Here is a 14,013-nt window from a genome sequence, read left to right on the forward strand (position 1 = left end):
TGTGCTGATCTCAATCTGCTTCCCCTCCCCATCTCCCAGCTCATGAGGCTGGGTGTGCAGGGAACAGCCAGTTCCAGTGCTAAAGACTGAGGAAAAGTAGGCGTTGAGCACCTCAGCCTCTTCCTCATCCTTAGTTACCATGTTTCCCTCTGCATCCAGTAAAGGAGGGAGATTTTCCCTAATCCTCCTTTTGCTGTTAATGAATTTATAGAAACATTTTTTATTATCCTTAACAGCTGTAGCCAAGTTGAGCTCTGGCTGTGCTTTGGCTCTCCTAATGTTCTCCCTGCATAACTTCACTACATCTTTATAGTCTTCATGAGAGACCTGCCCCCTCTTCCAAAGGCAATAGAGTCTCCTTTTGTTCTTGAGATCCATCCAAAGGTCCCTGTTTAGCCAGGCTGGTCTCCTTCCCCGCCTGTTTGTTTTTCGACACACAGGAACAGCCTGCTCCTGTGCCTTTAAGACTTCTCTCCTGAAGTATGTCCAGCCTTCCTGGACTCCCATATCCTTCAGGACAGCCTCCCAAGGGAGTTTGTTAATCAGTCTTTTGAACAGGTCAGAGTTTGCCCTGCGGAAGTCTAAGGTGGCAGTTTTACTAACCCCTCTCTTTGTTTCTCCAAGGATCGAAAACTCAATCATCTCATGATCACTGCACCCTAGACGGCCTCCAACCTTTACTTCCCCCACAGGCTCTTCCCTGTTCACAGAAGCAGGTCCAGGAGGGCACCTTCCCTGGTCAGCTCACTCACCAGCTGTGTGAGGAAGGTTCCTCAAAAAGAGAACTATTTGATTTTATTGTGCATTTCCAGGAGTACTCCTCCTTTTTACAGAGAAGTAGCAATACTCTCTTAAAATCAGTATCGACTTTAAAAATTCCAACAGGTAAATTCTAATTTTTTTTAAGGACAAACTTTCTCATTCTTTTGATTTAAGTTCAGATATCTATGTGGGCATCAGAAGCAATGTTTATTTAAACTTGTAGAGAGTGTTTTAAAAGATCTTGTACATCTTTCTGTGCTTCTGACAGAAAAACAACATAACAAATGCTTGAAACAGGCAATAAGAGTAATCAGGATCCTACACACACACAAAGTGTACACCACCACCCCCCAGAGGTATCTGGGATAGAAATCAATCTCTGGGATACATATCGCAAACCTCTTTTCAGCGACAATTTTGATTATTAAAAATATCACCTATAGCTAGTAATTTGGGGTGTCTTCCTATTTTCATGCACTTCCAAGATTTCCTAATTTAGACTTCTAAAATCAGATGAAAGAGCTACTAAACATTTGGGTTTGTTTTGGGATTTTTGTTTTTTAATTCTAATCACTATTTAGGTATCAACTGATTTGTCTTACTTCTTAAAAAGGACAAAAGAAAAATCACACACTTTGGGTGGTTTCATAAGATACAAAAGAAAACTGACCATAACTTATCGCAGAAACCATAGAGAAGGATGTTGGCTCTGGAGTCTACAAATAGATTATGCATTGTCAGGACAAGGGTCTGATGACATGGAGCACTCTAGTTGTCTGTTTAAAAAAACCTAATAGATGTATCTGTATTCCTTTGAACAGCGTAACATCTGGCTAGCCACACAGCTAAAGTATTTCATACACAAAGTCTGAATACTACAATAAACAGAAAACTTGCAGGACGCCACCCAAAGCAGGACGAGAAAAGCATGATAGCTTTGATTTTTTTCTCTTGAAGAGTGATTACTCAAACAGAAGAATAGTTTTCAGATGGCAAAGACAAAGACTTTGACTCAGAGAGTGTGGCTAGGTTACATCTCTGCAGAACTGGTCTTTGCCAAGACTGAGAACTGAAAGTACTTGAACTGTCACAGCAGACTTATTGCTTGACCTCTCTGTATCCAGAAATGGAAAAAACCCTTTACCATACAGGTAAGCAAGCAGAATACATTTCTTTATTAAATACCTGCCAACTTAAGTTACTATGGCGTGGAGGAGCTTCATCAAGACCAATTGTGTTGAGTTCTTCAAAACTGAAGTTAAGTGTGTAGGGAGCTTGACCAGTAAGTCCTGTAAGCTCAGTGTGAGGCAACTCAGTGCTATGCCCAGGACGACGAGTAAGTTCACTGTGAGGAATCGCAGCGGTAACATGCTCAGTTGTTCCACGAGGATCTTCCTGAACAGCCTGATTTTCTGAATTTCTCATTTCAAGTATCTTAATACACAAAAAGAGACAATGGAAATGTAATTACATAAATAGAAAAAGTTCTCAAAATTGTTGAAGAACTCTCTTAAAAATAGGAACAAGGAGTTCACAACTGTAGAAGTGTGCTTGCATATGTGGTTGTGATCATGTAAAAACATGAAGAAAAATCTGTTTACAGATCTAGTGCATGCATTGTCTTTACTGTAAATCACATTTTAATATTTCAGATTTTTTTGTATTTACAAATTGTTCTATTAGTGCTCAGACACTTAAATCATATGCCACAAAACACTTAAATTCTTGTAAAACTAGGTAACTGATGAATTACCAATTTAAAAGCAAAACCAAACACTTCCATTTTATAGTTTAATCAACCTGAATCTAACAATAAATCTCATCTTGTAATTCTCAGTGTTTTCAAGACTGATTTAGCAGTTCAGAGACATACTGTAATTTTCAGAAAGAAAACTGGCAATATACTAAAAATACTTAAGAGAAAACACAGTTCTCTGTGATGCATAACCCTCACTGTAAAACTGTCATTTACTCTCAAATCAAGAGGAGGGAAATGGGGGAAATATTGCTTCAATAATAGTATTAAATGCAGCATTCCTGCATTATACAAGTATGTGTCAATGAATATTGTACATCTATCTCACTGGCTTCATTTTTAGCTTAAGTATCTTTAAAAAATTATGCTTATGCAACTGTGTGCCATGCATCTCTAACAGCCTGGTTGTTCGCTTCCCCACACTAATATACTTTGAACTCCCTGACTAACTTTTAACAGAAGGACAGAGACTTCAAAGAGAATTAAGTTCTGACAATTTCATTAAAATAGGCAAATTTTAAAAGGGAAAAGGGAACCCATACAGGAAAAACAGATCTTACAAAAAGAGGAGGCAAAACTTCAGAGTTCACAATCAATTAAGATGCAAATCCATAGGCAACCATTCTTCATAAAGTGCTCAAGACAAAAAGACAAAGCAACAAAATAATAAATGCATGCATGTTTTAAGACAATACTTATCATCTTGAAGATGATGATAACAAGCAAGCAAGAGGAAAGAAAGAAAGATAAGGTTCATAATGAAAAAGACTAATTTATGATGACCTGACTACTGATGATAAAGCCTTACCATGCTCCTGAACAGGTGCCAGTCACCAAAATTCATATTCATTTCTTTTTTCAGTTCATCAATGTTGCACTGAGCCAAGACACGCCCATTTATATTTGCCTAAAACGGTAAAACTAAATAATGTAAATCACTGATACAAGACTTATGGCATGGCAGTAACAGATGAAGAAAAGGTAATTAAAATTGGATATAATGATGGGGACTAATGGTGAAATTCTCCAACATCACTCCTAAGTCCAAGCCTATACAATGAAAACATTTTTATAAAAGAATATTTATTTATGACTGCTGATGGACAGAACCACCTATGTGTTGTGAAAAAAATGAAAATATTAAACCCATCAAAAATGTGTATATGAAAGGTAATACAATTGTGTTTTATAAACAGACATAAGGAAATAACACATCAGTGGTAGAAAATTTCACAGACAATAAACCACACTCAGCTGCCTAGATTTCTCAGACTCAGAACACAGACTGCAGACAGACAAGTATCTGAAGATAATCAATTAAGTCCCAGGCATCATCTGACCACTGGCTTGAGGCACTTAAGATCAAGTATTACCTCCACCGAGTTCCCTCCTTACATAAATACAGGCTTACCTTCCTCCCATAATCAGAAATATCCTGGGATAGAGGACTAGACTTCTAATTTTCATCATCATTCAGAGATCAACACAGAAGTGCGTAAATACCATTTATACCCCAGAAAGGGCGATTTCTTGTTAGGCATGTTTATATATTACTTAACTTCCAACAACACCAAATTCAATTCAGAACCATTTTCATTACATAACAATGAGAAGTATTTCTCTTTGTACCATGTGTCAGTGGATGGACAGAGTGTAAAAGAGGAACCATGCCTTAGGAGACAGCTACAAAACAGAAGATCCAAGTTGAAAGCTCTACTCAGTCTGAGGGATCTCTGTGGTTTTGTTCCTATATCCCAGCGGATGGTCTTAACCAAACCAAAAAAAAGACCAGGCTGAGCCATTTTCATTCTTGCTTTTCACATGGTATCATTTGTAGTAAGAAATGCAAGAATATAAATAAGAAGAATCTCAGTAGAGATAACTGATTAGCACACTCTTTAGAAACACTGAAGGAACTGGAATTCTTTGCAGCTACACTTAACAAGTTGCAATCTGACATCCTACTTCTTGCTTTAAGCAACACTGCTGAAGCTTCCTATGATAAACCTGTCTCTTAATCCCTGAATCAACAGTCTCCCTGTATCTTTTAAGATATAGTAGGTACTGGGACAAAGCGAGCTCAGCAAAAACATTCACTAATGACAACCTTCATATTTTTCCCTTCTTTCTTTATAGAAGGAGCACACAGAACAGTGAAGAAAAGTAATAAGGACAAAAATGATTCTGTGCTAATGTCTGAGAGAAAAGAGTAGTAACAGAAGAATGCACAGTCCCATTTTTCTGAAGCAAATAGATGTGGAATGTGATAAGAGAGAAATGGAACCATCTTCACCAGTCATTTACAACAGAGGAGATGTGTCAATTTCTCAGGTGGGGGGAAAAAAAGATGTTGCTACCTGGATACAGAACACATTTGCAACCCTACTACCCACACATGGCAATTCTGAAAACTTTTTTTTTTGCTTCTTTTCTCAAAATAACCAGTCTCATCAGCATTTATATTTCTGACTCTGTTTTTCCTTTTTGAGAGACAGCATTTTCCCTGAAAAATATACACTTGTATTAAAGTGTCCTTCAAACTTAGCACACAGAGAAGTTAGGATGTTGTTTTGAATTTCATGTGCTTCAATAAACACTTTCAAAAATAAAGACAAATATTTTCTTCTCCTTGTGTATCTCCATGTTTAGGTACTAAATATATTAATGAAATTCAGCTGATACCTTTCTTATAGTTGCAGAGTACTGAGGTAGCATGCTCTGGTCCAGACCATCTATCTGCTTTAGCTTCTCACACACAGCTTCTACACTCATTGTGCTCAGAGACACATGTGATACTCCTGCAGTCGATCCTGTGCCTGCTCCTGCTCCCTGTAAGAAGCGAGAAAATGTGCACGTAAGATTTGTTCAAATACTCAGTACACCCAAATTTCACGATATACACTAACACAGATCAAGCTGTGCTCAACTACATTTTAAAATTAAGAGATGAGAATAAGAATGCACAGGCATTTTTAATTACTATCAGAATATCTATATATTGGGAAACATTTATTACAGGTATTTGTATGAGAAAAAACACAGCATCTTGAGTCCTGCCTATGTGAGAAAATAACTCTCTTAAATAATGTTATTTAAGAAAAGCAAAATAAAAATCAGAAATATTAAGTACGGGTTAATCTATTTCAAATGCACCTTTACTCAGTTTCCCCCTGATTTTAGTAGTTAGTTTGTTTTTGGGTTTGTTTGGTTTGTTTGTTTGTGGTTTTTTTTTTTTATAATGCAAACACAACTTAGATTTTCCTGTCTTAAAAACTCCTGATTTAGTATCAGACCTAAAATAGAACTCCTCAATTACTTGGAATCATTGGGTAATTTTAGCAATATCTGTCCATTTTCAGAGGTTCCTTCAGCTCCATTTACACAAGATCAGTCAAGGGGCCGTCTATCACAGTACAGAAACACAGAGCAGCACTGGCACTGCCCTTCAAGATACTATGACGATGCTTCACATATCTTGAACTTTGGCAAGATTTAGGTAGAAAGTGTTCACAACTCAGATCTGTAACATAGAAGGTGTCCTGTTAATGTTGCCAGCTTCTGGGAATTTCAAAGAAAGCGTGGAAACACAAAACAAATGCACCTGCACGTAGTTAGTATACTAAGACAGTATGTTCTCAGAAAAACCTACATTCTCCCTGGATGGGGACCTGTGCATTAAGTAGGAGCAAAGTGCAAAGCTCTGAACAGTTATGTTAGTGATTCCAAATTCCTAAAAGTAAAATCAGAACTAGTTCTGTCAGCTATGAAATACTTGTATCAGCTATGAAATACTTGCACGCCCTCCTGCTGGGAGGGAGGTTGCACCGTCCCCTTTTTCTGAACGTGAAGCATAGTGTAGACCATGCACCAAACGAAGCTCATTTTGGGAGAATGCAAAAGAGCTTCTAAAGCTTCAGAGCTCATCATCACATGCGTAAACCCTGGTATATAAAAGTGCATTTTGACTGTCCAGAGTTCAGTTAATCAAGTTTGACTATATTCCTCAAATCACCAATGAAGACTGGTTTTATAGTCACAGTATTTTTTCAATTTTTATTTAATTACTTCAAAGTTATTTACCTTTCAGAATTAATATAAATTAACAGATCCAAACATATTACTTATGAAAACCAAGCATTATCACACAGAATGGCATTAACCATATCTGAATTATCTAAACCAGGATATTTAAGAATTTATTCAACTATTAATTCCAAGGCAGCAAGCCAAAACCCCATTATCTACTACCATTTAACCTGAGAGTTATTTCTAACTTACTGTTATCGGAGATATCCTCATCTGGGGAGATAAGCACACTCCCCACCTAAGCTACTCTGAGTTTCAAAGTTTAGATGCTATTACATGTAATTCCCCTGAAATTCTCTGCCAGATGTACTTGAAATGGACTTAAAACTGGCAAACTATCAACTTCACTCAAGAACACTACAGGAGGTTGTGGGGGATCTAAGCCTAGCAGTTCGCACACTTGCCTAAAAACAGAGCTGGGGCACTAATCTTTGTTCCTCTGATCATTTAGATTTTTTTAATGTGATGTCAACTGGACGCTAAACAAACAAAAGATATACCCCATTTTCTAGGTAGGTAGTCTACCAAAATTATTGCATGAAAATTAAGCATTATAATTCCACTACAGTTTAGGCACCTACTTAGGGGTGCCTACTTACCACACCTTAGGGGCTTGGTATGCCGTCTGAGGACAAGACAGTTACTTTTCAGATTCTGCAATGTCTCCCTAATTAGGTGCCTACAATACCTAATTAGTCATCATATTATGCATCTAAAGGAGGAAATTTAGGTCTTAATCTCATCTGATTTTTAGCACAGCTAAAATCTTTATCACGTTAAGGATATAAACCAACATTCAAACTGCTGATGATAACAGGAAGAAGCTTCATCCATAAACTATTAATCATATACTTCTTTTATATATATCTCTACTTTTCCTCTTTAAAAAAATAACTTTTGAGTTTTTCTTCAGAATACCAGTTTTGTCTATTATTTCCCCATGAACACACTATGTACTATTGGTAAGAGTCCAATAATACATCAATAAAGAAAAGGTATTAAGTTAATTCAAATCTTAATCATTTTTTGAAAGAAAGCTTATGAATTAAAATAAAAGAAACTGTTACAGCCAAAATGACATTGTGGAACTACTAAAATAAATGATCCCTAAGCAATGTGTGTAAGCAACCGCCTTTGTTCTCCGAATCTATTAAATACGTTGTCTATCATACATCTACAAGTAAATGAAGAAAAGTTTTAAACACTTCTAATTTAACAGTTCTCCTTCAGATCAAAATATTTTTTTAACAATCAAGAACAAGTCATTCCTTCTGCATGCATTAAGAGTTAGTTTAGAAACTCTTCTTTCTGTGTGTAAAAAAATATGGGAAAGCGCTAAAATATTTAGACTATTTTTGTTAAAGTGTGAACTGTTTGAAATAGATGCACATTAATCCGAATCGTTCTTTATAAAAAGCACTCTCCAAAGAATAAGTAATGTAATAGCTTTAGGGATACTGTCATCATGTAAGTGAATTAAAACTGTACTTAAACTGACACATTTTTCAGCCTTAGTGGTTTTGTTAGAGATGCTTAGAGAACATTAGTCTGAAAAGTATTTGCCATGCAAAAGCTAAAAGCAGCTTGTCAAAACAAACCTCAAGGCTAGTAATGAGCATTAGTTTACAGACAGCCCAGCATGAAGCGCCAGTATGATAGCTTCTGAAATGACTCTGCAATAAGTGAATGATAATTCACAGAAAGTGGCTGTACCTGTCTGTTTTTGTTTAACCCAGACTTACACTGCTTCGAGAAAAGGACAAAACAGAATGAAAAGAAACAACAGCTTAAAGTGACATCAGAAAGGTTGAATATACAGATGACATGCTTTGAAGTAAACAGAGGAAATCAGTGTTAGGACAGAAATAGGATATTTCCATAATGTGATGAAACTTAAGACAGACCTTCAGAATACACATTGAGTATATGCTATACAAATACTGTTTTCCTATGAGCAGACTACTCTGTTTTGCACTTGTAAAAAACCAATACTTTCTGTATTTTGTCTGCATAAAACTTTTACATTATGTTTCTGATGGAAAATCCTGCTTTTAAACAAATAGCTTCCTGCCATTTCAAGATCACATTATACCACCAATATATCACTTTGAAAACTTCTATCTAAGCACAAATCCGCCCCCCTCCAAAACGAAAACCACCGCCGCCGCCCACAGAACTGAAAAGGTAGTTCTTTTAAGAACAAATATGCAAAGCACAAAAATGCTACATAAAAGCACCTGAAAAATCCGTATAAGAACACTCCCATACCACACATTTTCATTCATGCTCAAACTTTTGAAAAGCACTTCCAGTTTCTCAAAGAGTACTGTATGTTTATCTATATGACATGCTCTGGGCCATGTTAGTTCTCATTTAAAGCCCACATACTACATCTTAAGGTATAATATATTCAATGCAATGTAAAAAATGTATTTAAACAAAGTAATTATATTGGAACAAGCTGCATCCTAACAAGTCATAATTAACAATGCAAAGTAAAAGCACATAATTAAATTTATGACAGATAACCATGCTAAAGCTAGTTTGATTTCTAACATAATACGGGATAGATACTATGAACAGATTTTGGTAACACTGCAATCCAGTGATAAACTCTTCAGAAGAGCACTTGAAGTTTTTGCAGTTCTGTCAGAACTGACCACTTGTATAGTAAAGCCAGCAGAAATGCATGTTTGCCTCCACCACAGATGTGCAAAGGCTGACATCTCAAGTCAAGTCTATCTTCATTAGTGATTTAAGCTGATACCCTAAAATTTGCATGCATTTTCATACTGATACAGGCAGATAAATGGTATTGCTAAACTTCCTGGTTTGACACCTATGTTTTGAACCATTTGGTAAAGAACAATAAACTACAGTCTGAGATAGGCAAGCTTTATGATCAGCAAGAGAATCCAAATACAGAAGGTGTCAGAAGTCAAATTCTTGATACAGGATGACTACTCTCAAAATATTTCTGATTTCCACTAAGCTAACCTAGACTTACACTGATTTTACAAGACTAATGATCAGGATCTGAAATTTCAGAACTCGGTCAACTCCAATGACAGACTGACAACAGCAGGGCCTTAACTATATCACAAACATCCTCAACACAGCTCTGTCAACTCACGTGATGAGTAGCAGTGATGATCTGTGTAAAAAATACTGATAGCCCTAACAAAACTTTTTTCTTCTGCCCCGTAAGACTTAAAACATTTAAAATAATGATTATTCTCTATTTTACACAGAATTAAAATTGCAACATTTCTGGCTCCTCGCCAGTTTTGCATGAATGACAATTTTGATTCTACATGCTCCTCTTTTTTTCCATCACCAATTACACATCTCAGCATTCAGTAACTACTTTGTGTAGCTTTTCAGTTTATTTCATCACTTTGCATGCACCAAATCCATTTAATAAGTAAAAGCTGTATCATTTATTCAGTAGCAATGACCCATCAATTAAGAGCTACCTAAACAGCTGGATGAAATTATTGTACACATCACCTATGGGTAACTGCAGTACCTAAAACAAGTATAATGCTTCCTTTCACAGAAATTTCAATGAAGTCTACAAAAGAAGTGTTTTTAGAATAGACAAAACCCCAATGAGGCATCCTGTCAGGCACACAAAATACCATACCCTGACTAAAAACATTCTTGTCAACTACCCAAGAGACTTTGAAAAATTCAAAATTTTAGATTTACACTGCAGGTTAAATATTGTTAAGTCTTAGAAAAGTGTACGATCTGATGTGCTGTACTACACAGATTCACAGTAGTATAAATTAAACTCAAAAATAGGTCTAATAAAATCCTCCATTATTATTTCAAATAAAGTTCCTTTTTAATGTTCTAGCTCCTGTATCTTCTTACCTATACCCAAGACTATATAACTTCCATGTCTTTTAAATTGCTGTTTGAAACTGCAGCCCACGTGTGCTTAAGATACACACTCAGAGCAGTAAGCAAAAGAGCAACCAAGGTCCAGGTCTGCTGCTGGAGCTCATTCACTACTTCGTCCTGAGACTAAATCCCACTTTTCCAGGCCTGTGGCCCTTCTCACACTCAGATACACATGTACTTCAGTCATCACTCTACTACTTTCTCAAAAGCCCTTACTTTTTCTCCTTGCACTGACAAGCTGCAAGGACTGGGAAGAAAACGGAATACTGAGATAGGGAATCAAACACAGGGAAGGCATCAGCATCTCCAAAAATACACTACAAGAGAAACTTAATTCAAAGTCATCCCTTCACACAAGGTAGCCAATGACTTGGGAGAAAGAACTTTAGGGTACATTTTCCATTGTATCACCTATACACGGGTGCTCAGTGAAGGTTATGTACAGTTAAATACAGTTCTGGGATTTGTGTGGGTTTTTTTGGTTTTTTTTGGTTTTTTTTTTTTCATTGCCCAACAATGGAAAGACATTTTTGTAATTATTTACTAGAAGAAAAAATAACTCAGATCAAACTATAACTGTTGCCAACAGCTATCAGCAGCAAGTATTAAGAGAATGATGACAACCATATTGACCTCTCTGTTTTGGTAATAAATTATGATTTTCCACAGATTCCCAAAATCAGAGTTAAAACAGACACCCATAAAGACTACATTACATCTTTGTGTGAATATTCAGGATAAAACAAAAACAAGTCAGGACAAAGGCAGATGTTAGGGTTCTGACTCAAGAATAAGCTTATGACTAGCATTTTTTTTTCTTAATTTATATCAAAAGTTGCTTTATACTGTATTAACTGCAATAGCTTTATGTCACCAACTAAGAAGTAGGGATCAGATGAGAGAGTTGACTAAAGCAGAAAACACACAGTTACTTCATCCTAAAATCTAAGCACTGAATGACCAGCTGTCATTCTTCACTCTGTTTAGCTACCACAACACTCTCTTTACTGAAAACTCACCACACCTACTGAGAAAGGTAAGGGAAAGCTACGAGGAAAAATATAATCCATAAGTGAAATATTAGCTCTTAAATTCATTCACGAACTACATTAGTTTTCAACTACTCTATTTGCCCACCAAAGCCACTGATGCAGTGTTAGTGAACTGCAGTTATGATTAATGCAGACTCATTACTGCTGAAAAAGCAAAAAGATGCTAAAATTTCCACACCACATGACTACTCATTTACCATTGAGGGGTCTGTGGGTGAAGGAAGCCCCTCATCAGCATCCTCCTTGATAACATCCTAACAACAACAAAATATTATGGTTTGGGTAAAACAATCAAGGGCTCAACAAAAAATATGAAGTAAACAGTGAATGAGAATGATCTCGTAATAATACATAATTCAACAGAAACATTAAGGGAGTAAAGATTTTACCACCTTTTAATAGCTTTGCTCATTGTATCAATAACCTAGAATTAAAGCGATTGACAAGTGAGGCTTTTACTTTTTTAGCTTTCCTTAGTTCTTAATTCCATTTGAACAGCCATCTGTCAGTAAATACTGTTAAACAGGAGTTTTATTATTCTATAGGAAGCTTGAAAACTCTGCTCATTTTTCCTTTTCAATGGGTAAATAAAGTTGAATTATATGTACTTGCAAAACCAAGCTATAACTGATGCATATTTAAAATGTATTTTGTTTTACTTAAATATTTAAAACATTCCTTTTAACTTGTTACTTTGGCCTTCCAATTTCTAGTATTCTTTACAACATTAAAGGATGTCATTCTATCTTCTCCACTTATGTCACAGAATTTGTATTATTAAAAAAAATTGAACATAAATTTACAAGTAACAGTCTTTTTCTTACAGTATTACACTATATCAATTTCTTGATTACAGTACAGTTGGCATTTTCATTAAAATATTTTCCTGCCAGTATTAAAGGTCATACTCCTCTAATCTTGATACTTGAATGTTAGAATTGGTTTTCCTCTATAAGGAATTTCTAAAGGTAAAACAAAATACATTTTACATTACATGTTAATAACACCATTGCTTATAATATTTATAATATAGAGCTTGTACTTGTCTAATAGTGAATCATCATTAATAACCTTCATTTTCATTACTATATTGTCAAGGTTAGTATTTGAATTATCCTTCAAAATACTTACTAGGCCATTGTTCTGATCTCTGGACAAACTCGTTTTTAGTGGTGGACGTGAGATGAGATGAGAACTGCCAGGGTAATACCTTGGCATGTAAAGATATGGGGCAAAGAATGGCTATGGGAAAAAAAAAATGTAACAAAAAAGGGACAAACAATTACACAAATCAAAATGTAATAAGAAAATAAAAATTATTTCAACAAAACACATCCTTTAGTTGAGTTTAATAAAGTGAAAATAGCAATTACTAATAGCTTGCTTTACTTTTTGCATTGAACAGAATTCAATCAAAAGCTCTGGAGTTCTTCAAAATACCTCAGCAACTGACCCCCTTCTAGTCTCCTCAGAGCCAATGGATGCTCTGGTATGGTTTTCTGGAGGAACAGAGTTAGAGTGGTTTTGGTAGCTACACTCTAACATCTGTTTTGAATATGGCAAAAGGGTAATTCTGATAATTTCACTCTCTCTGGCCTGCTAAACTCAAAATCAGATGCTCAGTAAAACATATAATTCATAATACCCAAGACAATCGTACAAAAAAAAATAGCATCACTAGAACTTCCCATATTTGTGGTAACCCATCTGAAGGCTTCCACAAATACTAGATTTTATAAATCTTTAAGTAGATTTTTATAGCAGACAGTATTTCAGCTTTGTTTTGCTGGAAATATGGTAATGCATGTTGTTCAATACAAATACCATTTTAAAGGACATTAATCATTATAAGACAAACATCAAAAACATTTTTAAAAACAGAAATACATTTTTTCCACAAATATAAGTTAACTCTAATCACGATTTTTATAACCAGGTTCATTTTTATCCCTTTTTACTAACAAATTTCAACAAACACTATTCAAGTTTCCAAAATTCTTATCAGCACATCAGTGTAAAGGGTCCAAATGAGAACTCAGGCTTTTAATAAAGTCACTTCTAGAAGATACAGAGATCTCAAAATCACAAATACACTTCTATTTGAACAGATGACTGCACATGCTCCAATCTTTCAAGTGCTAGAATAAAATGTATAAACACATTCCCTAAAATTCACGCTACCCACTGACACGCAACAAAACGTGTATGTGTGTGTGCGCATGAGCATGCATTTGAGAGTCATGAATCTTACAAGTGGTAATGCACTTAAGAAGTACAAACTGCTTTTCCAACGTTGTGAAGTTTTACTCTGACCTATCTGTGAATTTGAGTTGGGTTTTGAAGCAAAGATTTTCACTTCCTTATCAATTATCTTTTAAGGCAATGTATTGGAAAGCAATAGTCTTCAGACTTCAGGAAAAGCAGAATTATGGTGCTCATTGCTTTCAA

The 14,013-nt window shown here is 35.6% G+C and overlaps 1 protein-coding gene across 6 annotated transcripts in view; it reads right to left on the reverse strand.

Annotated features, from left to right (window-relative positions):
* The window catches only part of KIDINS220 (kinase D interacting substrate 220), an 85,257-nt gene that overhangs the window by 5,522 nt on the left and 65,722 nt on the right, over positions 1-14,013 (reverse strand). For 4 of the 6 annotated variants that reach the window (XM_074820016.1, XM_074820012.1, XM_074820013.1 and 1 more), the window contains 5 exons: positions 12,697-12,807; positions 11,763-11,819; positions 5,201-5,347; positions 3,327-3,425; positions 1,948-2,196 (listed from right to left, as the gene is read on the reverse strand). In XM_074820016.1, the coding sequence (XP_074676117.1) occupies positions 1,948-2,196; positions 3,327-3,425; positions 5,201-5,347; positions 11,763-11,819; positions 12,697-12,807 (663 nt within the window). The remainder of the gene's footprint in view (positions 1-1,947; positions 2,197-3,326; positions 3,426-5,200; positions 5,348-11,762; positions 11,820-12,696; positions 12,808-14,013) is intronic. The other 2 variants (XM_074820017.1, XM_074820018.1) reach the window with 2 other exon arrangements.

This window comes from Strix aluco, chromosome 3, assembly GCF_031877795.1.
Source record: "Strix aluco isolate bStrAlu1 chromosome 3, bStrAlu1.hap1, whole genome shotgun sequence".
NCBI lineage: Eukaryota > Metazoa > Chordata > Aves > Strigiformes > Strigidae > Strix > Strix aluco.